The following is a 22,173-nucleotide window of genomic DNA, read 5'->3' as shown; positions in this document are numbered from 1 at the left end:
AGGGTAACCGCATCTCTGTGCTTTGACGAAATTCTCTGCCGGGTCTGTACCGGATTTCCCGCGCAGCTGGCTGTGCCTTTGAGGCGTTGGAGAGGATGGGCGCCTGGGGTCAGCTGGCCATCGACTGGCTGTGTGGCCTTGGCCTTTGTGACCCGCTTTTCAAGCTTAAGCGGGCATTATACTAATAGCACCTTCTGGTAGCGTCTTGCCAGGACTAAGTGTAAATGTGATGCCTGTCCATCGTAAGTGCTCAGAAAGTGTTAGTTATCATCACGATCACCATCCCGATTGAAAAAAAGTGGGAGTGCAGGACAGAAATGCAAGGTCCCAGTTTGGTTTCTGGGGCGAGAGACGGCAGCTCAGGCGACTATGGAACCAATCTGCTCCCGGCGCGCGGGAGCGAGGCGCGGGGCGGGGGCGGGGCAAGCGTAATGGGGGCGGGGCGAGGGCGCGCGGGGGCGGGGCAAGCTTGATGGGGCGGAGCGAGGGCTTGCGGGGGCGGGGGCGCGCGGGGTTGGGACAAGGGTGATGGGGCGGAGCAAGCGTGATGGAGGCGGGGCGAGGGCGCGCGGGGCGGGGGCAAGCGTGATGAGGCGGGACGAAGGCGTGGCGCGGACTCACGGGGTCGTGGCAAGGGCCAGCGTGACCTGGGTGTAGCGAAGGCGCGCGGAGCCGGGCAAGCGCGCGGGGCGGGCGTGTGAGCGTCGGGGGTGCGCTCGCCTACGGCCCCCGGAGGAGCATGGCGCTGGGTCCTCGGCGTGTGGTTGCCGCGCTCAAGCTCCTGGGCCCGGGAGGTGAACGGGCCTGGGCCCAGCAGCCTCGGTTCGTCCCGGGTGGTCTCCGCGGGGCCGGGGCGGGGGGCCAAGCGCGGAGACGCACGGCCTTGACGCCGCGCCGGCCGGTGCCCACAACCCGGAGGCGCGGGCTCCCGCGGGCGGTACGGCCGGAGCCCGAGCTGGCTGGTCGGAGGGGTGGCTCAGGTTCCCAGGCTGCGGCGCCGGGGGGGTCGTGATTTTCCTCGCGGGCGTTTTGGGCGCGTGCGAGCCGTGCTCGCCTGTTCGTTCCTGGCCCGCCACCTTTTTAATTGGATTGTTTTCGGTACTTCGCCTTCTTACGTAACAATTTGTCTTGGGGTTACTCCGTTTGAAAACCTGAGTGCTTTTCCAGTCTTTTATTTTGACCTGTGGAATTCCCTTGTAGTGATGCTTCATAAAGTAACCGTTCTCTTAGTGAAGTAGTTTCTAATCTTTAGTTATTGCAAGTAATGCTGCTGTGAATAATCTTATTTGTACCCCACTTTGGGGATAAATTCTTAGTAGTGGAACTCCTGGGTCCAGAGGTATATACATTTTTAGTGTCCCCACCAGTACGTGTTGATACCCTCTAGACAGTAATTGCAGATTTTGGAATCCTTGCCTAGGAATTGGGCTTACATACGGAAAAATCTTCAGGCCCATAGTTGTTAATCATAGTTTTTAGGAAACTAACTTAAATGCCCGATAATGGATGAGTGTTTAATATATTCATTTGATGCCATCTTGCACAGCTGCTAAGATATTGTTGAAGAGTTTAATAAAGAGATAGAGGAGTCCTCCGTTCATCCGGGAAACCGTTATTGAACTCTTATTCTGTACAGACTCTGTTCCAGGCGCTGAGGGTAGAGCAGGGAATGGACAGACACTTGCTGTGCTGGAGTTCATTCCAGCCCATAATCTCAGGCAGTTGTGTGCGTGGGACGTGGCTGAATAGCGACCTGATCTGCCAGGTGCTGTTCCAGGGACTGCCAGCCATCATTAAACAAATCTACCACTGCCCCAAACAGGAGATTGTTGGCACAGGTTTTCTGCAGTTTGGGAGTTCTGCCATTTTGATTTTGGGGTTCTTGTATGAAATCGTCCTGTTTCAGTTTCCCAGGTGGCACCCATGCTTGCTCCTCAGGGTCCCCCTACTTCCGGTAAGTCTAATTCCATGTGGCATATACTTGAAGTTCTACACCTTAAGTACATTCTAGACATTTGTTAAAAACTTGTCCATGTGTTTTTTAGTGGCAAAGGTGTTACTCATGTAGATGTGAATTACACAAGTACCCTGAGTAACACTTTGCACTCAGTAGGCATGCCACAATGGCAATAACTTCTATAATATGTGTTTTTTTCAACACCACCAAGCAGTTCTCCAGTTTTCTGCAGACACTGACAAGGTGTCCCACAAATTTAACTCAATTCTGACGCTATTGAACTGGAGATAGCACCAGCTCCCCACAGTTCCACAAGGTCCCAGTCCCACAAGACTGCTTCCATTTCACATGCAAATTCAGATTACCACCTGTGCTTGTTATAGTCGAGAGGTTCACACCACCCTGCCTCAGGTTGGATGAATTTGCTGGAGCGGCTCACAGAACTCAGGAAGCCAGTTCACTTACTAGATCACCAGTTTACTACAAAGCATGTTAGGAGATATGAATGGACAGCCAGATGAAGAGATACTTAGGGTGAGGTCTGGAAGGGTCCCAAATGCAGGAGCTTCTGTCCCTGGGAGTTTGGGCCCCCAGGACCTGGCACTGGCCTGGCGTTCTGGTCCACCAACCTGGATGCTCTCTGAACCCCCCTCCATTTGGGTTTTATGGAGGCACCAACCCTCCAATCACGATTTGTTCCCCTGGCCACCAGCCCTCATCCTTAGGGGATTTGCGGAAGTCACCTCATTAACAGAAATCCAGTTGTGGTGAAAAGGGGCTTGTTATGAATAACGGACACCCATGTCACCTTCACGGCTCTGAAGTGATTTCAGGAACCGAGGATTTAAGACCAAATATTATAACAAAAGATGCTCCCAGTGCTCTTGTTGCTCAGGAAATTCCAGGGGTTTGGAGATGAAAATCAAAATATAAATTTGTTATAAATCACAATATCACAACTTCCCTCTCATTTCTTTTGTATTTCTCATAGTAATTTGCATTTAGACGCGGGGGTTGGTAAATGTTTGGGTGAGGACCTTTGGTGAATAGATGTTGTTAATGCTGAGTGAAGAGGGATATTTAATAGCTGTAGTTGGAGCCAGAGTCTTCTCTTTTCCTTCCTGACCGCCTGACCAGTTTTCATTAGAGAACCCCCTTTGGAGATTTCAGTGACTTCACTCAGAAGAGTGAAGTCACTCAGAAGAGCTGCCTTGACACGTGCTTTTATGCAAGTCTTTGGGGCAGCAGAACTTTCTTCAGAGTCTTTGGGCATCTCCACAGGAGTGTAGGTAGGAGCGGGCCGTTGTTTCCCCTGCTGCGTGTATTTCCTGTACTCTTTGCTGAGAGGTTTACTGTTACAGATCTTTTCAGACAAGACTGCAAGAATCATCTCTTGTCCCTTGCTTTTGGCTTTGGCAGCTGAGGCTCGGGGTGTTTGAGTGACTTGATGAGGCAGGCAGCGAGCTAGGACTCTCCTTTGGAGCCCTCAGCCCTACACATCCATCTTCCCTTGTCATGTTCCCCTTTCTCATTACACATCTTTCAGAGGCCTGTTTTTTTTGAAAACCAAGATGATGCTTTGGCTGGCAGGAGAGACAACAACACAGAAGCATGCAAGTGGTCTGTGAGTTGCAAGCAAGTCCCTGAATTGCACCATTGCTGACCCCAGAGTTGAATGTGAGAGGCCGTGTGGCAGGGGTGACAGGCACCCTAAAATGAGCCGATACTGTCAGCTTTTGGAGGAGGGCTAAGTGACTTCTCACTGGGGTTCAGCAGTGGCTTCATGAAGGAGGTAGCATTTGACCCTGGCCTTGACTCCAGGAGATTTGGAGATACTGAGGTGGAGAAAGGTCTTTTCAGGCAGAGGGAGCTGGGTTTAGGACATACACAAGAACCAGGGAGTCCTTTTGTTTGGCTGAGAGGAGGGGTATATGAGAGGGAGTAGTGGGGGTTGAAACTGTCACTGGGGTGGGGTATGTTGGGGTCCCGTGGGGAGCAGAGAGCTTCAGGGAAAACCCAGCAACAGTGTGTAAAGTGGACCTATCTGTGCAGGAATCCTGCAGTGTTCATTTTGCAAGGAGCAAAGGAAAAACCGAAAGAGAGCAAACAGGAGAGGGAGTTCGCTCATACTCCCAGGAGATAAGCTCTGGGTTGTCCTTATGTATGTCTAAGGATGTGCTTTTAGGGTGCCTGTGAGTGAAAGAAATACTCTCAGTTTCCTGTTTTTATGCCTGTATTCACTTTAGAGTCATCATTCATTTGGGGAGGGTCATCAGTTCAGTTGGTTGAATCTCTTTTCCTGTCAGGGTGGAGGGGTCACTATACCGACGTCAGAGATGTCCTGGGGGAGGGTCATCAAGGGCCTTCTCCTGGAAGGATGGACGTGGTAGCCACCAGCCCTTGGGGTGTGAGGAAGGCACCCTGTGCAGTGGGGGATGGTGGTCCTGGACTCTAGGTGAGTCACCAGCATGATACTAGGAGATGAAGAGGTTATGCAGCTTGGTGCGATGCCCAGCAGGGGCCTGAGAGAAAACCTGTATACTCAGGAGGCCTCCAGGCCCATGTGAAGCTCTAGTGCCACATGCCTCCCATGGCTGCAGCTTCAGGGGGACGTTTTCAGGGGCTTCTCTGGGCTTTGTGTGATTTTTATTGCTTTTGTTTCTTCCTGTGGCTTTCCTGGGCGTCGAGTCATTTATTGGGTCCAGAGGCCTCACTGAAGCCTGTAACTGGTTTATTGTGGTCTGGCTCTTTTTTCCTGTGGAAGACCATCTCAGACTCCTAACACTGAATCTTGTTGTGAGTGTCTCAGCTCTTGGCTTCTGGAGAGACCTGAGAAGCTTTCTGGAGCTTTGAAGAGACAGCCCTGAGCTGCGGTCTCCTATGGCCTTGCCTTGGCTGTGTGATTGTTTGGCTGCCTCATACTATGAGCAGCCCCCTACATGGCTGTGAACATTGAAGCTGAAGTCTCTGCAGCACTTTGAACCCCTAGCTTTCAGGGTATGAATGTTTCTTTCTGGAATGGTCTCTAGAGCCCACTTTTCATCTTGATAATATTTGGTGTAAAGCCTGAGATGTTTACCTTTCTTTAAATGTCACGGTATTTGTCACGTCCCAGGTGTGTTAGGGTGTATGGCCTTGCAAAGAGTGTGCCCAGAGCCCCACGAAGGGATGCTCTTGGCTCTGGCTCGAGCTTTTGTTGTGGAACCCTATTCTCTCAGCACTGGCCTTTGATAACAGGAATTCTGGAATGATACTTTCCTTATTTGCACAGTTCCCGTTAACCTGAATTTTTTGCTCCCAAATAAGTCTTGATTTCTGAGTTGAGACTGCTTTCTATTTTAGCCCATAGTCATCCATGATGAGAAGGATAGTCATTTCCAGGGACAGGAGAGAAGCGTATGGTCATTCTCAGTGGTGGGGATGGTGGAAGGGCAGACAGTGCTCATTTTCACTAGCATGAGCTTGATAGTTGTTGGTTACCTGGCACTCTCCTTTCTCTGTCAGCATTACAGGTGGAAGAAGGCCCATATCTTTTTCTGCTGGTGCTTCAAGCATCTTTGGAAGTGGAGGCAACAGTAGGAAGGAGAAGCTTTTGCTGCAGGATGTGGCTGAGCTGATTCGAACCAGAGCCTGCCAGAGGGTGGTGGTCATGGTGGGGGCCGGCATCAGCACCCCCAGCGGCGTTCCAGACTTCAGGTAGCCCTGGGGTCCCCTCACTCCTCCTGGGCCACCCCTGGTTTACTTCATTTCCCCGCTCTCTCTGAAGGACTAAGAGCCTCCTGCTTCTCTTTGCAGGTCTCCTGGGAGTGGCCTCTACAGCAACCTCCAGCAGTATGACATCCCGTACCCCGAGGCCATCTTTGAACTCGAGTTTTTCTTTCACAACCCCAAGCCCTTTTTCGCTTTGGCCAAGGAACTGTACCCTGGGAACTATAGGCCCAACGTCACTCACTACTTCTTCCGACTGCTGCATGAGAAGGGGCTGCTCCTGCGGCTCTACACGCAGAACATCGATGGGCTCGAGAGAGGTGAGCTCTCCATTCACCTCGCTCCTCCCCCGCGGGGAAGGCACGGGCGCCTCTTTCTGCAGGGCTGAGGCCTAGTGCTTATATCCTATCCTGTGACTGATTTTGAGCCAACTAGTCATGCTTTTGTTCTCCATAAAAGCATCTGCTGTGTGTTTAAGGGTCCCTGTTGGGACTTCATTGGTTCACCCATTTTCCCAGTGTGCCTGTCGGGCTGTAAGCTTTGGGTAGAATTAAGGTGGCATCAAGAGCTTCTAGTTTTGCTAATCTGATATGATGACTTCTTTTTTAAAAATTTTATTATGGAATTTTTCGAGCACACAAAAATAAAGAGAAGAATGTAATGCACTCTCGTGTCCTCATCACGGCCAGTCCTTGTTTATCTGAGTCCTCCCCCTACCTCCTCTCTCACCCTAGATTATTTTGAAGCAAACCCCTCACATAATACATTTAATCTATAAATACATCAGTGGGTATCTCTAGAAGATAAAGACTTTTAAAACATAACTACAATATCATCACACAAAAAAATCAGTAATAATTCCTTAGTATTATGAAACTTGATGTATGGTGATTTCTTGACTGTGTCCAGATGGTGGCCATAACCAGTGATTCACAGACTATCCTGGCCTCTGGCCATGTACTTAGAGAAGCAGTTGCTGGGGCGTTTTTCTTACATGAGTGATGCTGGCGGGTTTTGCCGGTCCACTCTCCACAAGCCAGCAGCAGCTCGGCCAGGCTGCCATGTCTTATGATTTGAAAAGAGGACTCACTTGATCCCAGGAGAACGTTTCCTTGCTAGAAGGATTCCACAGCTTGGAATCACATAAGCAGCAGTGGATGCCCCATGGGGACGATCTCCCCTCCTGGAGATGCAGCAGGGCAGGCCTGTGGGAAGGCGGGAGCATCTGGCTCTGGGCTTCAGCATAAGCAGAGTTAGGACAATAATGGGGACATGGTGGGACGCCTCCTGCAGTTGGGACTGTGTCTGTCCACCCACAGCCTTTCAGAAGCTGACAGTGGTAACAGAGAACTTTCATGGTAAGTTACCTTTTGTCTGTTTTCCCACAATTCTTTGGAAATTTATTGTATTTATATTGTTTTCTCACTTTTATTTGGCACCTGTAGAATAGAAAATGTTTTCCTAGGTATAGGATATCATTTTATCTGAACTTACATCAAATTTTTTGTACTGTGTTTTGACAGGCTTTGTTTTAACTGTGATTTGGCTCCAGCTGGGACCCTCGTCCCTGTGCTTATTCTGGTCAGTGGGTGATGAGGCAGGGACATCAGGCTACCCCTGAGGGCTGTGACTCTTCCTGGGGCTCTGCCAAGCCCAGAGGTCGTGGTCTGGGGCTGTGCATCCCCCTGGGAGGCAGCAGCACTCAGCTTTGGTTTGAATTTCAGCGTCTGGCATCCCTGCCTCAAAGCTGATTGAAGCACACGGATCCTTTGCCTCTGCCACCTGCGCTGTCTGCCGAACACCCTCCCCAGGAGAGGACTTCTGGGTGAGTCGTCTCACTGTCGGTCCTTTCCCTTCTGCACTTCACAGTGGGAGTGACATGGAAAAGTGGTATTTTATAAGCATCCTGTCAAAGGACAACCGAACCGTAATAATGTGGAAATATTTTTCTTTGTTTTTAAGTTAGAAAAGTAATACAAGCTTGTAAGTTAGGGCAGCACAGAAAATATGTGGGAAATGGGTCTCGCTCCAACCAGCTCTTAGAGCCCATTTTTAAGAGGTTGGTGTCTAATGTTACAGGCCTTTAAAAAAAAGATGTATATGTAAACATACATGTAAATATCTATGTAACATCACCCACACACAGTTACAATTTTTTTTCAGTAATGGGATCATTCAGCTTAATATTCTACAACTTGCTTTGTTACTGAGCAAAATTGCATGGATATCTTGTGTCCGTAACAGCAGCTCTGCTCACTCTTTGTAGTAACTAGAGAGTATTACCTTAGCCATTCACGTTGTGCGATAGTGTTTGATTTTGTAATTTCTACTACTGAAAATAATACAGCAATGATACCCATGTTTATACCCCCATGTACTTCTGCAGATACTTCTGTAAGATGGATTTTTTTTTAAGTAGAATAGGATAGAGTGGAAAATCTTAGTAAAGATGAGCCTCTGAAGTGTCACAGGACCCAGTGGCGCAGGACCCTGTCTTTTATGTTTTACTGAGGTGATATTCACATAATGTAAAATTAGCCATTTTAAAGTGTACAATTCATTGGCATTTAGTGCATTTACAATGTTGTGCAACCACCACCTCTGTCTAATTCCAAAACGTTTGCATCACCCCCAAAGAAAACTCCATACCCACTAATTAGTCAACCCTATTCCCTCCTCCCCCAGCCCCTGGCAACCAGCAGTCAGCTTTCTGTCTCTGTGGATTTGTCTCTGCTGGACATCTCATGTAAATGGACTCTTACAATAGATGACTTTGTGTGTCTGGCTTCTTTCACTTAGCGTCATGTTTTCATGGTTTGTCCGTGTGGTAGCATGTATCAGCACAGGAGTCCCCCCTTGTTCCGGTTTTGCTTCCCATGGTTTCAGTTACCTGTGGACCATGGTTGACCGCTGGTGACTGAAACCATGGATAAGTGGGGACTACTGTAGGGTTTGGTACTTTGCGTGGTATCAGGCATCCACTGGGGGTCTTGGGTATCCTCTGTGGGTAAGGGGGCACTACTGTGTGTTATACCCTTTTATGGCTAATAGTATTCCATTGTATATGTGCACCACAATTTAGGTTGTTTCACCTTTTTGCTATTGTGAATAGTTCTACTGTGGGGAGGATGTTGACCTTAAAAATAAAATAGCGAGTTATTTTACCAGCAAAATTAGTTTATTTGATAATAGCAGAGGAATTGCAATTCGAGACACGCAAACTATGGCAAACCACAGGCAAGTACAGAGAGCAAAGGAGAGGGGCTTGCTTTTAAAGAGGAGAAGAGAAAGTTGGGAGGGGCTGTGCTGAGCAAAAGTCCTTTGGAGGAGAGTGAGAGTTCAGGTGGTGACGGCTTCTCATTGGCTGGGCTGTTGCTGGGCAAGGAGAAAATCTTCCCTCCTCCAGCCGAGCTTCCTCCTGTCAGGGAGTGTGAGGTATGGCAAGTGGTGCTGTGTAAGTGCTCCCCGACTCCATTTTAAAGGAGGCTCCCTTTATTTTCACAACAGGCTTTTCAGGAAATTTGAGTGAGAGATAGTGAGGGTCTGGGCTGAGCAGGGCAGTGGAGAAAGAAGAGGATGACTTGAGGAGGCCCAGGGGGCAGAATTAATGATGCCTTAGGGCTGACTGGAGGTGGGGGAGGAAGGGCTCTATGAAGATGTCCTGGGCACGGGTCCTCTGGGTGCACCAGTCTGGGGGATCCGGAGCTCAGGAAAGAGGTGTGGGCAGCAAGTGTAAGTTTCAGAATCTTCAGAGAACAGGTGGTGGACACTATGAATAAGGATGAAGCTTTTTTTCCTTTCTTTTTAAAAAATCAAACAAGTTGGGAGACTTTTTTTAAATACAAATTGAGAGCCGGCTCTGGTAGACCTTTGGGAACTAGCCACATTACTGTAATCGCTCCAACCCCCTTATCTCCCACTTCTGTTTCTTTCTGAAACGTCAGAATAAAAAAGGGTGAAACTGCTCTTTTTAAATGATACAACCATCTTTCAGAGAACTCAAAGCTTCCCACAGGACTAGAGTCTTCCTGGGTCGGGTTGGAAGGTTCATAATGGAGATCCCAGGGAGGTGCATGGGGCCTGAGCCAGGGCTGGGCTGGAACAGGCCCCTTCCAGGGCGGGGCTCCAGCTAAGGGGGCCTAGGGGGTCACTGCCCCTGCCCACCGCCTCTCCTTCTGTGAGGTCCTGCCCTGTGAAGTCTACCTGCATTGATTATCCCTGCTCCAGTCTTATCCATAAGGAGACATGTGAATTTCCCTGGCCACCAGCCAAAAGTGATACAGCCGCGTTCTTTAAGTCCTGCCATTCTGCAATGATAAAAGATCCTTCACTTTACAAGCAGTTCACGTTTCCCTACTCTCCTCTCCCAGCATTCGAGTTCTCTTTTGTCCTTGCTGTTGGATCTGAGACCTGTGAAATGTGTTGAGATTTGGTTTACGGCCTCATATATGATCCAATTTTGTAAATGTTCAGAATGTACTTGAGAAGAAAGAGCATTCTGCAATGGTTGAAGGTTTGTTCTGCACGTATGGCCAGATCAAGTTTAATTCTGTTCAAATCTTTTATATATCATTATCTGCTTTTTGGTTATTCTAAGAGAATTGTGTAAAAATGTCCCACTCTGTGGATTTATTTATTTTTACTTGTATTTCTGTCAATATTTCCTTTATGTATCTTGAGATTAAGTAATTGAGGTACATTCAAATGTACCATTGTCTTATCCTCCTCTATCTCTAAAAATTACTTTGACCCGAAAGTCCTTCTTTGGCAATGTCAGCTTTCTTTTGTGTAGTATTTGCTGGGGTGTCTTTGTCATGTGTCCGCTTTTAGTCTTTCCATATTCTTATGTTTTAGATATGTTATTCTGTAAAGCATATAGTTAGGTTCTATATTTTAACCCAGTCTGATAATTTTTTTTAACTGAGGATTTATCCACTTACATTAATGTAATTAATGAAATATTTGTATTTAAGTTTACCATCTTGTTTTGTGCTCTCTATTTTTCCCAGCTTTTTAGTCATTCCATTTTTTTTCCACTGTATGAGCTTGGGAAGTATATACTTGCTTCTAATCTTTTAGTGGGAATCCTAAAATTACCACATACATTTGTTTTCACATTTGAAATACTCTTTTTAAAAATTATTTTTATTGTTGTAAAATATATAGAACATAAAATTTATTGTTTTAACCTTTTTTCTTTTGAGGAAGATTAGCCCTGAGCTAACATCTGCTGCCAATCCTCCTCTTTTTGCTGGGGAAGTCTGGCCCTGAGCTAACATCCGTGCCCATTTTCTTCTACTTTATATGTGGGATGCCTACAACAGCATGGCTTGCCAAGCGGTGCCGTGTCTGCACCCAGGATCCGAACCGGTGAACCCCAGGTTGCCGAAGCGAAAGGTGCGCACTTAACCACCATACCACTGGGCCGGCCCCTGTTTTAACCATTTTTAAGTGCACAGTTCAGTGGCACTAAGTACATTCACATTGTTGTGCAGTCATCACCACAATCCATTTCCAGAACTTTTTTCATCATCCCAAATTGAAACTCTATTCCCATTAAGCACAACTTATGTCTCTCCCCTCCCTCAGCCTGTGGTTACTGCCAGTATACTTTCCATCTCAGTGAATTGGACTATTCTAGGTATCTCATATAAGTGCAATCACACAATATTTTATTGTTTTTGTGACTTAGCATAATATTCTCAAGGTTCATCCATTTTGTAGCATACCGCAGAATTTCTGTCCTTTTTAAGGTGTAGTAAGACTCCATTTTAACATATACCACATTCTGTTTGTTCATTCATCTGTTGATGGGCACTTGGGTTGCTTCTGCCTTTTGGCTATCGTGTATAATGCTGCTATGAACATGAGCATACAAATATCTGTTTGAGTTCCTGCTTTCAGTTCTTTTGGGTATATAGCAAGAAGTGGAGGGGGCTGGCCCCATGGCTGAATGGTTAAGTTCGTATACTCTGCTTTGGCAGCCTGGGGTTTGCCGATTTGGATCCCGGGCACGGACCTACACACCACTCATCAAGCCATGCTGTGGTGGTGTCCCACATAGAAGAACTAGAATGACCTACAACTAGGATATACAACTATGTACTGGGGCTTTAGGGAGGAAAAAAAGAGGAAGATTAGCAACAGATGTTAGCTTAGGGCCAATCTTCCTCACCAAAAAAGCATACAAAAAAAACGTGGAATTGCTGGATCATATGATAATTCTATTTTAATTTTTTGAGGAATTGCCATACTGTTTTCCATAGTGACTGCACCATTTTACATTCCCACCAGCAATGCATCAGGGTTCCAATTTCTTTGCGTCCTTGCCAACACTTGTTATTTTGTGTGTTGTTTTTTTTAAAGATTTTATTTTTTTCCTTTTTCTCCCCAAAGCCCCCCAGTACACAGTTGTATATTCTTCGCTGTGGGTCCTTCTAGTTGTGGTATGTGGGACGCTGCCTCAGCGTGGTTTGATGAGCAGTGCCATGTCCGCGCCCAGGATTTGAACCAACGAAACACTGGGCCACCTGCAGCAGAGTGCGCAAACTTAACCACTCAGCCACCGGTCCAGCCCCTTTGTGTTTTTTTTGATAGTAGTCATCCTCATGAGTATGAGGTGATATTTCGTTGTGGTTTTGATTTGCATTTTCCTAATGATCAGTGATATTGAGTATCTTTTCATGTGCTTATTGGTCATTTGTATATCTTCTTTGGAGGAATGTCTATTCAAGTCCTTTGCCCATTTTTTAGTTGAGTTATTTGGTTTTTGTTGTTGAGTTGTAGTTCTTTATATATTCTGAATATTAACCCCTTATCACATACAGGATTTACAAATATTTTCTCCCATCCTGCAGGTTGCCTTTTCACTCTGTTTATAGTGCCCTTTAACACACAAAAGTTTTAAAATTTGATGTCCAATTTATGGGTTTTTTTTTTGTTACCTGTGGTTTTGTGTCATATCCAAGAAGTCATTGCCAAATGCAAGATTGTGAATCTTTTCTCTGTGTTTTTAACTCTTATGTTTAGGCTTTTTGAGTTGGTTTTTATGTATGTGTAAGATAAGGGCCCACCTCATTCTTGTCCATGTGGCTGTCCAGTTTTCCCAGCACCGTTTGTTGAAGACTGTCCCTTCCCCATTGAATCATCTTGACACCCTTTTTGAAAATCATTGACCTTATGCGAGGGTTTATTTCTGGGCTCTCTATTCCATGGGCTATAATGCCTGTCTTTATGCCAGAACCACACTGCTTTGATTACTGTAGCTTTGCAATAACTTTTGAAATCAGGAAGAGTGAGTCCTCCAACTTTGTTCTTCTTTTTCAAGATTGTTTTGGCTATTTTGGGTCTGTTGAAATTACATATTAATTTTAGGATGGTTAAGATACCTTTTTTTTTTTTAGTAAACTTTATTTTTTAGAGCACTTTTAGGTTCACAGCAAAATTGAATGGAAATTACGAAGAATTTCCACATACTCACCGGACACACATAGCACAGCCTCACCAGAGTGGTACATTTGTTACAGTCAGTGAACCTACATTGATACATCATCTGTCACTCAAAGTCCACATTAGAGTTCATCCTGGTGGTGTACACTCTGTAGATCTGGACAAATTAAAATGACATGTATCCAGCATTATAGTATAGAGAATAGTTTACCTTTATTTAAAGTTACCCAGTCTTGAAGTTAGGTAGTGTCAGTCCTCCAACTTTGTTCTCCTTCAATATTGTGTTGGCTATTCTGGGTCTTTTGCCTCTCCATATAAACTGTAGAATCAGTTTGTTGCTGTCTGTTCTCTGAATATTTTTAACACTCTTCTCTTTGTCTTTGGAGTTTTGCACTTTTACTGTGGTGTGTCTCCATATAGATTTCCTCTTACCTACTTATTCTGCTTAAAATTTGTAAGGCTTTCTGAATCTGTGGTTTGATATCTTTCATTGTTGCTAGAGAAATCCTCAGCCATTATCTCTTCAGACATTCCTTGTCCCTGCCATCTCCTCTCCTCTCCCTTGTGGAACTCTGATTAAACATCTGTTAGACCTTGTCATGCTCTTGCCCACAGTTCTTGGTCACACTTCTCTGTGTTCCACCTTGCTCCTCTTTGTGCTGCATTTGGTGTACTTTCTTCTGGACTGTTTTCCAGCTTGTCAATACTCTGTTTTGTTTAGAGAATAAAGCTGTTCCAAGAAGTTTCAATTTTCCTTACTTTACTTTGTGTTTCCGGAAGTTCTATTTGGTTCTTTTTCAAATCCACTACATTATTTTTTATATTTTTTTATCCTGTCTTGTTTAATTTAAACATAATATAGTTTTTAATGTATATCTGATAATGTCGGAAGTCTTTGAATAGTCCATTTCTTTTGTCCAGTGTTTCTGCTGTTTTTTACTGGGTTCAGCCTGCTAAAACAAATCGCATTAGCTGTAAAGATTTATTTTAGAAAACCAGGTGTCTTCTTCCTTAGGTTTCCTCCTTTAACATCTAGCCCACGGCATCAATCCAAGTGTAGCAGGATATAATCATAATTTGCATCTACTTTACCATGGCCTGCAAGGAAATGGTTTGTGGCAAATGTTACTCATAACTCCAGCCAGTGAGTTGACGCTGACCTGAACATCTCCCAGGGCTGAGACAATATCATGATCACTTCAGCTAAAATCAGGGACAGATTTTCTCATTGAATGATGCCTATTGTAGGCCAAATGCCTTCAGAGTGCCTTCCAGGGACTGCGTAATCTGAGTATTTCCTTAGCAGCTGAGTGTCCTTGATAACCACTCCAGGTGCAGAGCACAGTGTTAGATGTGCTATATGTCATGTGACGTCCAGGATCTGCTTTCAAATACTCCAACCTCCCCAAAATTTTGGGAGCTATATGAAACAAAATTGTTAAAATGTCAATAATTGTTGAAGCTGGGTTCATTATGTACATGGGGGCTCATTATACTGCTCTCTCAGCTTTTGTGAATGTTTGAAAATTTCTTAATAAGAATTTGTTTTTGCCTTTTCCTTTTAAAGTGTTTTGCAACATCTTCCTTGGGTCCATTTTCTGTTTGTGTTACCCCAGGCCGACGTGATGGTGGACAGGATCCCCCGCTGCCCAGTCTGCACTGGCATTGTGAAACCAGACATCGTGTTCTTTGGGGAGCCGCTGCCCCAGAGGTTCTTGCTGCATGTGATTGATTTCCCCATGGCAGATCTTCTGCTTATCCTTGGGACCTCCCTGGAGGTTTGTCAAAAGGCCCAGTGGGGCTCAGAGTATGCGGGAAGGAGGCTGGAAGGACTGGGCAGAGGAGGTGGGGGCTGGTGGGGGTGGCTCCAGGTTCTCTGGGAGCACTCTGGGTCTCTACCTTTGGGAGATGAGTGGATTCAACTGATGAGGAAGCACAAGTGTTCTAGGCCTAGGGAGCAGCAGCTGGGCAGGAGAACAGGGAGAAGGGAGGATGTGCAGCTTTGGAGGTGCTGTAAGTGTGGGTGGGGCACGGTGTGTGAGGGGAAGGGAGAACAGAAGGGGTGTGGGAGAGGTGAGGTGGGAGCAGGCCTCCCAGGTCATATCACAGAGACCGATTTTGTGGGAGAAGCAGTGATAAGCCTGAAGAGATTGAACCAGGGACGTAGCTGGTCATCCTCGGGATGAGAGAGACTGCTGGGGAGCAGGGATTGAAGTGAGCAGATGTCCAGGAGGCTGGTCCTAAAGAAAGCAGAGCTGAGGGCATGGTGGTCAGACCACATGACTGTGAGAGATGGCAATGAGAGGGAACGGCTGGACTTGGAGCCTGGCGTCACTTTTTGGATGGGAGAGGGAGGTGTCTGGTTTGGTCTGCAGGGCTTCGGGCCATTTATGAGTGAGGAAGAATTTGGGGGGAGGATGCTGAGTTCAGTTCTGCCCTGTGTATTTGAGGTGCCTGGGAGACAACCACTGGACATGTTCAAGAAGCTCTTCTACATCTGAATCTGAAAATCAGGAAATTTATAAATGATGTGATGAGAGCAAGAAATGAGACCCTGAAACGAGCTCTGCCAGATTGGATGAGGCACCAAGGGGGAAGAAAGGACAGAAAGACCTACACTCAGGGGTCCTGGCCAGCCACAAAGGCCCAAGACTGTGTATTTATTCAGCAAATCTGCCTGCTGTGTGCTGGGCTCTGTCCTAGTGCTTTGGGCAGGCACAGTAAGATGTTGCAGTAAGTTATATAGTATGTTAGGTGGTGTACCTGTTGTGGGAAAAATGACAGGTAGGATAGAAAGGCTAGGAGGGGCTGGGACTCATAGTGATATGAGCTTGGTTGGTTTGTGTACGCTTTGTTAGGAAGGTAACACTGGAGCTAAGAGCTGAAGGAGGTGAAGGTGTTAGCTGTCAACCTAAAAAGCAAGTTTGCCTGTTACTTTACCCTCAAAATGAGTTTATGCGGGAATAGCCAAAAGAATTGCAATCCAGGATGTGCATGCTCTGGCAAACCATAGCCGAATATGGAGGATGAACAGGGCAGCTGCTTTTACAGAGAAAAAGCGGGATGGGGAGGGGCTGTTCTAAAGGAAACTCCACTGGGGGAGAGTAACAGCTGAGGGAGGCAACGGCGTCTCATTGGCAGATCTGCGGCGGTTCTCATTGGCTGGGCTGTTGCTGGATGGGGAGAGAATCTTCTTTCAGTAGTAAAGTAGTTGGACTTCCTGTCTGAGATGCAAGGTCCTCTCTTCTTGTTCGGAGTAATTGATGATGTGTGATGGCGGTGAGAGCTCTCCCTGCAGGACTTCCCCATCCAGTTTAGTTGAGGTTTCTTTACTCATTACCCATGGCTAAGCAGTGGCCTGTGGGCCTGGTGGAGTGAGTAAAGTGGAGCCAGCGGTGGGGATGGTCCCACTGCCTGTCCCTCTAGGTGCTGTGTGGTGAATGGGGACACTGTGGGAGCGGGAAGAGCCAGGAGATGCCCTTAGGTGGTGATGTGGGTGGGATAGTGGGTGGCAGGTGGAGCCGGGAGAGGGTGCTGGGGCCCAGGCCTGTGTGAAGGTGGAGTCCATGGGAAAGTGTGGACACCCACAGGATCCAGGGTTGTGGCCTCAGCAGCCATGAGGATGGAGCTGATTTCCTGAGATGGAGAAGCCTGGTGGGAAGTTTAGGGGAGTTTGGCCTTGGAACCCCGATTTGAGTGTGTGGGGCTGTCAAGTGGACATGGGCAGCAGGTTAGGTAGATTTTCAAGTCTGGAGTCCAGGTAGGAGCAGAGGTAGGAACTAGGGTGCCAGAGTGAGCAGACGGAAGAGCCTGGAGTGTGAACAGATCTGGGGTGCCCACACTGGGCCTGGATGGGGGGACGGACATGGGAGGGGCAGGGAGAGGGGCCAGTGAACCGTGGTGGTCAGTGGCATGTGGTGCTGACCTGTGCTGGCTACCGGGTGTGGACACTGGGGCCACCAGGCCTCTTTATTTTTTAAGAGAAATGAAAATAGCCTTTTTTTCCAGATTATAAAAGTACCATGTTTTTGTTTTAAAAAAATTCACACATTATATATAGAGCAAAGATCACTTTAGTCGCACCAGCATTGTTAGCATTTTTCTCATGTCGCCTCAGGTGTCTCCTCTATACAACTATGTACGTGCACAGATGTGGTGATCTTGAACCAGAAGTGGGGCAACACTGTGCACAGAGACCCACCTGTAGATGCCCACAGCATCCCTTACAGCTACGGATGTGAGGGCCACCTGAGGCCCCAAAGCAGAGTGCTCCTCTGTAAACAGGGAGCTAGTCGCATTCAGCTACCTGTTGTGTTGCTCACAGACTATCTGTCTCACATGCTGTGGAAGAAATGTCAGTGTGCTGGATTGTGGAGCTCTCTGCATCTCACTGAGCTGTGACATAATTATGGTGTAAACTGTATCATGTTTTCTCAAATCTGAAATATTCTGAATTATGAAACACATCCAGCCCCAAGAGTTTTAAGACAAGGGATTATGGATCTATACCAAAATTTATTTAAGCAGTGTCCTATTGATGAACAGCAAAAATAAATAGTATACAGTTTTTATATTAAAGATAATGTTGTGGGGCTGGCCCTGTGGCATGGTGGTTAAGTGGTTAAGTGGTTCCTGCACTCCACTTTGGTGGCCTGGGTTCACGGGTTTGGATCCCAGGAGTGGACCTACACCATTTGTCAGCCATGCTGTCACTGTGACTCACATATAAAGTAGGGGAAGATGGGCACAGATGTTAGCTCAGGGCTAATCTTCCTCAGCAAAAAAAAATAAATAATGTTGTAGTGAATATCCATGTTTATATATTTTTACATACTCATGCATACTTCTGTAGTAAATAGATATTGAGAACTTGCTTTCCAGAAAAATACACTATTACACTGCCACCAACAGTATGTGATTGACCATTTTCCCATTTCCTCACCACTACCAAATATTACCTGTCTTTAAGTTTTTACAAATCTGGTCAAAAGTAACAAGTGTGTGTGAGAGAGAGATTTTGCATTTCTGTAATGAGGAGTGGCATTCATCTTCTCATATGTTTATTGACTACCATATTGCTTCTCTCTGCATATTTGTATCTCTTGCCCATTTTCCACTGGGTTATTTTTTTCTCTTCACAAGTTGGCAATACAAATTCGTAAATTATGTAAAATGTTTATAAATTACCTGATCAATTAGCAATATAAACTTTTTGTCACATGTTGTGTTATTGCAGTTTGTTTATGGTGATAAGGTTTAAAAACTATTTTTCTGCATGGGAGTTGTGTGTAGATGACAGTGTGATAGCATCACATAGTCAAATATGTCCTCATTTTCCCTTGTCTTATCTGACTTCAGCTGTTATGCCTAAAAAGTCCTCCTCTCCTTTACTTATAAACCCTAATTTTTCTTCAAGGCCTATTTTGTTTACATTTAAATCTTTAATTCACTTGATTTTTTTTCAGTGAAAGGCAGGATTTGAGCATTTTCCTCCCAGATAAGGAGCCAGTCTCAATACCATTTATTAACCTATCCATTTCTTACATTACTACTCTTGAGTGAAAATTTCACTTGAGAGCTGGATGAAGAAGCCCACAGCCCCGAGTTAGGCCCCCTGGAGGTCCAGATAGTGAAGGCTGTGCAGAGGTGGGAAAACCGCCAGGTCACAGGGGCATCAGGAGCCCTCAGAGGGGCTCCCTCTGTGGGACCAGGTCACTGCTCTCAGGAAGTGAGAGCAGACAGGCGTGACGTGTCACATGTCAGTGGCATGCTGGGAGACGGTGGAGGAAGACAGGTAAGACTGTGTGATTGCTGGGGAGGAGCACCCGCAGAAGCTGGAGGAGGACAAGGAGGAGAGGGAGGCTCAGGGGAGGAGGAAACAAGGGCATGGAGACCAAAGAGCAGGAAGGCAACTGGAAGAAATAAAGTGGGTGGTGTGTCATCTCTGTATCCGAGGCCTTACCCTCAGTCTGTGCTGTCCCTCCAAGGCCTCAGAGGCTGTGCATGAAGTGTCCTGAGGGGTGCAGAGGGTGGATACTCTGCTCACGTTTTCCAGGTGGAACCTTTTGCCAGCTTGTCTGAGGCCGTGCAGAGCTCGGTGCCCCGACTGCTCATCAACCGGGACCTGGTGGGGCCCTTGGCGTGGCGTCCTCGCAGCAGGGACGTGGTTCAGCTGGGGGACGTGGTACATGGTGTGGAAAAGCTGGTGGAGCTTCTGGGCTGGACGGAAGAGATGCAGGACCTCATCCAGCGGGAAACTGGAAAGGTACAGACTGCTGAGTAGGGTCATCAAGGGCCTGCCTTCTTCACTGCCCTGGGATCTGGCTCCGCTGGGTGTGGAGCCATTTGGCTAAGACAGTGCAGGATCAGCTAATGTTGGCTGCAAATCCTGCACCAGGCATTGCCTGGCTGGCTGTGTGCCTGTGAGTCGGGTGCTGCGATTCTCAGTAGCATCGTGTAGATGGAGAAGCTGGCACCCAGCGCCTGCTCTCAGCGGTGGAGCAGGCACGAGGGGCCAGCAGGCTGAGCTGTCGGGAGTCTGTGCTCTCACCGCTCCTCAGCAGAGCCTCGTGTTCCCTGAAATGAAGCAGCACTGAACAGCTTGAGGCCAAGGGATGACTCTGAGGTGATACAGGCTCAGGAACTTGGAGAAGCTGAAGTTCTCGCTTGTGTGGGATGGAGCCACACCACACACTTTTAGGAAATAATTAGCATGAGAGCCGCTGACATGTCACAATCTAGGGAGGGTAGAAAGCCAAAGAGCCTTGACACTCTCCAGACCTCAAACCTCCTGTAAACAAGTGAAGTTACGGAAAACGTGGTTTCCCTGAGAACCAGCATGTGCAGCTGGGAGTTGAGGGATTATTTCCTGCAGGAGGCAGCGTTGAGCACTGGAGTCTAGTCGTCTCAGAGAGGAGAGTCGCGATTACAGGCAGGTGTAACACACCCAAAGGGGATTTCACCAGGTTGTCAGAACCGAGGGTCTTGTTGCCCCAAGATAGACATCTTGGGAAACCCCCCCTCCAGCTGTGACTGCCTCAGGCCTCAGGGCCCTTCCCTCTCACCTCCATGGCTAAAGCCCCTGCCTCTCGCTGCAGCCTGAGTTCCTACAGATTGAACCAAAGAATACAAGGCTTATCAAGGAGATGAGCCTTCGCATTTACTGTTCCCACACATATTAGACATTGTTGCCACTGTTATTTCCAGACTTTCATTCCACTTTGGCTCTTAGGGCTAAGATGTAGGTTGGTGCCATTTCCCTCTCATGTTGGGGGAAATAAAGACCATCAAATGTCCAAATGATGTTGCTGAGTCACTTTATGGAAGCAGAGAATCCAGCTAACACTGAGGCAGGCTTATGCTTTACACATTGAGGATGGAAGCAGAGACCTTGCTCTCAGGGCAACAGAGATTCGGGTCAGATCCGCCTGGCTGCCTGCACGGCACTCTTCGCCTGCCTCTGACTTCCTGTTTCCGTTCAACAGCAAGACCAGTCAAGCAGCCCCTTAGGTGTCTTTGGAGGTAGTGCTATAGGGCTTGACCTGTGCTATTTTCTAGTTTCATAGTAATTTATGTCAAGTGGGTTATGATCTTAGGGGGTTATTTATTTAAAAGGAGTTGTTATCCAAGAATAAACACTGAGGGATGAATTACAGTCTAACCTGAGTTACTTTTCCAAATAGTGAATGTCCTTGAGCATGTGACCTTCATACATCTTGATCGGCTACTTAATTGAGGCCCTCCATTTAGCCACCCAGTTCTGCCCAGCCCTGCTGGCATGTCTTTACTTGGCTCAACAGCAGAATTTGCAAAGAGGCAGAAAAGCTTCCGTTTTATAAAACTGCATCCAGGCTCTGAGATCTGTGGGTCTGCCCAGGTGTTTTTGGATAACTGATTCCCTCTCCCCTTTGTGTTCCAGCTCGATGGACAGGACAGATAGAAGGGTGACAGCTGTCCCTCGTAGCAGAAGTGGTTTCATGGGAGAGTCACAGCCCATTCCTGATGAGACCTCGTGCCTGAAGAACAGCTTGGGCAGGTTTACACATTGTGGCTGAACTAGCACGTGTGCACATCTTCCCAGGTCGTGAGCGCTGTGCTGACAGGTAGGGTAGTGATCACACTTGGAGACAACCTGGTCGCAGGTACAAAGGAGCTGCCTTTTTGCTGTGGTGGTTTTAGCTCTTCACTCTGCTCAAGCTCCTAATGCCAAAAGATTCTGACCCTCTTGAACTCAGACTGACTGGAATCCCAGACCAGATCTGCTGTAGTGCGTCTAGGTCTCCATGTGAAGGGCAGGCTCAGCATCTGTCCGTTAGAAACACCCAGTCTTGGGCTGAGCTGCCCCAGTCACGTCCCAAAGTGTGGTCCTCGGTCCCAAACAATGCACTAGGGTCTTCTAGCATGTTGGTCTCCTTAGAAGGCTTATTTTTAATTAGAGAAAGCTCCTTCTCCATTTCTGGCATGAAATAAATTTGAAAAATTGGGCATCCCTTCTTTTTGTCTCAAAGGGAATGCACGTGCTAACAATGAATGTGGAAGGGGGACCTTGGGGTGCATGGGTGTCCCCTCTACTGGAATAATCCAAGGACTGAGGTGATCCGTCCCTGGATTCACCCTGGAGAGGACTCTCGTGCCCTCTCTTCCAGCTGAGAGGCCCCAGCACCTCTCACCTCCTGGTCACTCTCCCCCAGAAACTCATCTGTTCCAGACTATTCCAGCAGCTTTCCACGTCTCCTTGTCCCCATTCTCCCCACCAGGCCCTCTTTCAGTAACACCGCTGGACTGAGCCTCTAAGGCACGGAAGGCATTACTCACAAACCTTGGCTGGCTCCCGGTTGCCTGCTGGGCTCCCTGACCCGTGCTCAGGCCACGCCGCTGCCTGGGCTCCCCGACCCGTGCTCAGGCCACGCTGCTGCCTGGGCTCCCCGACCCGTGCTCAGGCCACGCCACTGCCTGGGCTCCCCGACCCGTGCTCAGGACACATGGCTGCCCAGGGGGAACCTGCTGTGAGCTTCTTGTTCCTGCACAGGTTCCTTCTGCTGGGTTTGCCCGAGGCCCTG

At 47.3% G+C, this 22,173-nt stretch overlaps 1 protein-coding gene across 3 annotated transcripts; it reads left to right on the top strand.

Annotated features, from left to right (window-relative positions):
• The first annotated feature begins 20 nt into the window (after positions 1 to 20).
• Positions 21 to 21,600, top strand: SIRT3 (sirtuin 3). 3 transcript variants are annotated; one of them, XM_046643772.1, is made up of 7 exons: positions 21 to 242; positions 5,462 to 5,653; positions 5,753 to 5,985; positions 7,390 to 7,490; positions 14,731 to 14,892; positions 19,170 to 19,379; positions 21,033 to 21,600. In XM_046643772.1, the coding sequence occupies exons 2-7, from the start codon at positions 5,607 to 5,609 to the stop codon at positions 21,051 to 21,053; spliced, it is 774 nt and encodes a 257-aa protein (XP_046499728.1). In that variant the 5' UTR covers positions 21 to 242; positions 5,462 to 5,606; the 3' UTR covers positions 21,054 to 21,600. The 3 variants fall into 3 exon arrangements, with proteins under 3 accessions (XP_046499728.1, XP_046499726.1, XP_046499727.1); XM_046643770.1 differs by lacking the exon at positions 21 to 242 and adding an exon at positions 608 to 822; XM_046643771.1 differs by lacking the exon at positions 21 to 242 and adding an exon at positions 843 to 1,954.
• Positions 21,601 to 22,173: the final 573 nt, after the last annotated feature.

Source organism: Equus quagga, chromosome 17, assembly GCF_021613505.1.
Source record: "Equus quagga isolate Etosha38 chromosome 17, UCLA_HA_Equagga_1.0, whole genome shotgun sequence".
NCBI lineage: Eukaryota > Metazoa > Chordata > Mammalia > Perissodactyla > Equidae > Equus > Equus quagga.
The sequence above is the reverse complement of the archived record's forward strand: the minus strand, read 5'-3'. Positions and strand labels throughout refer to the sequence as shown.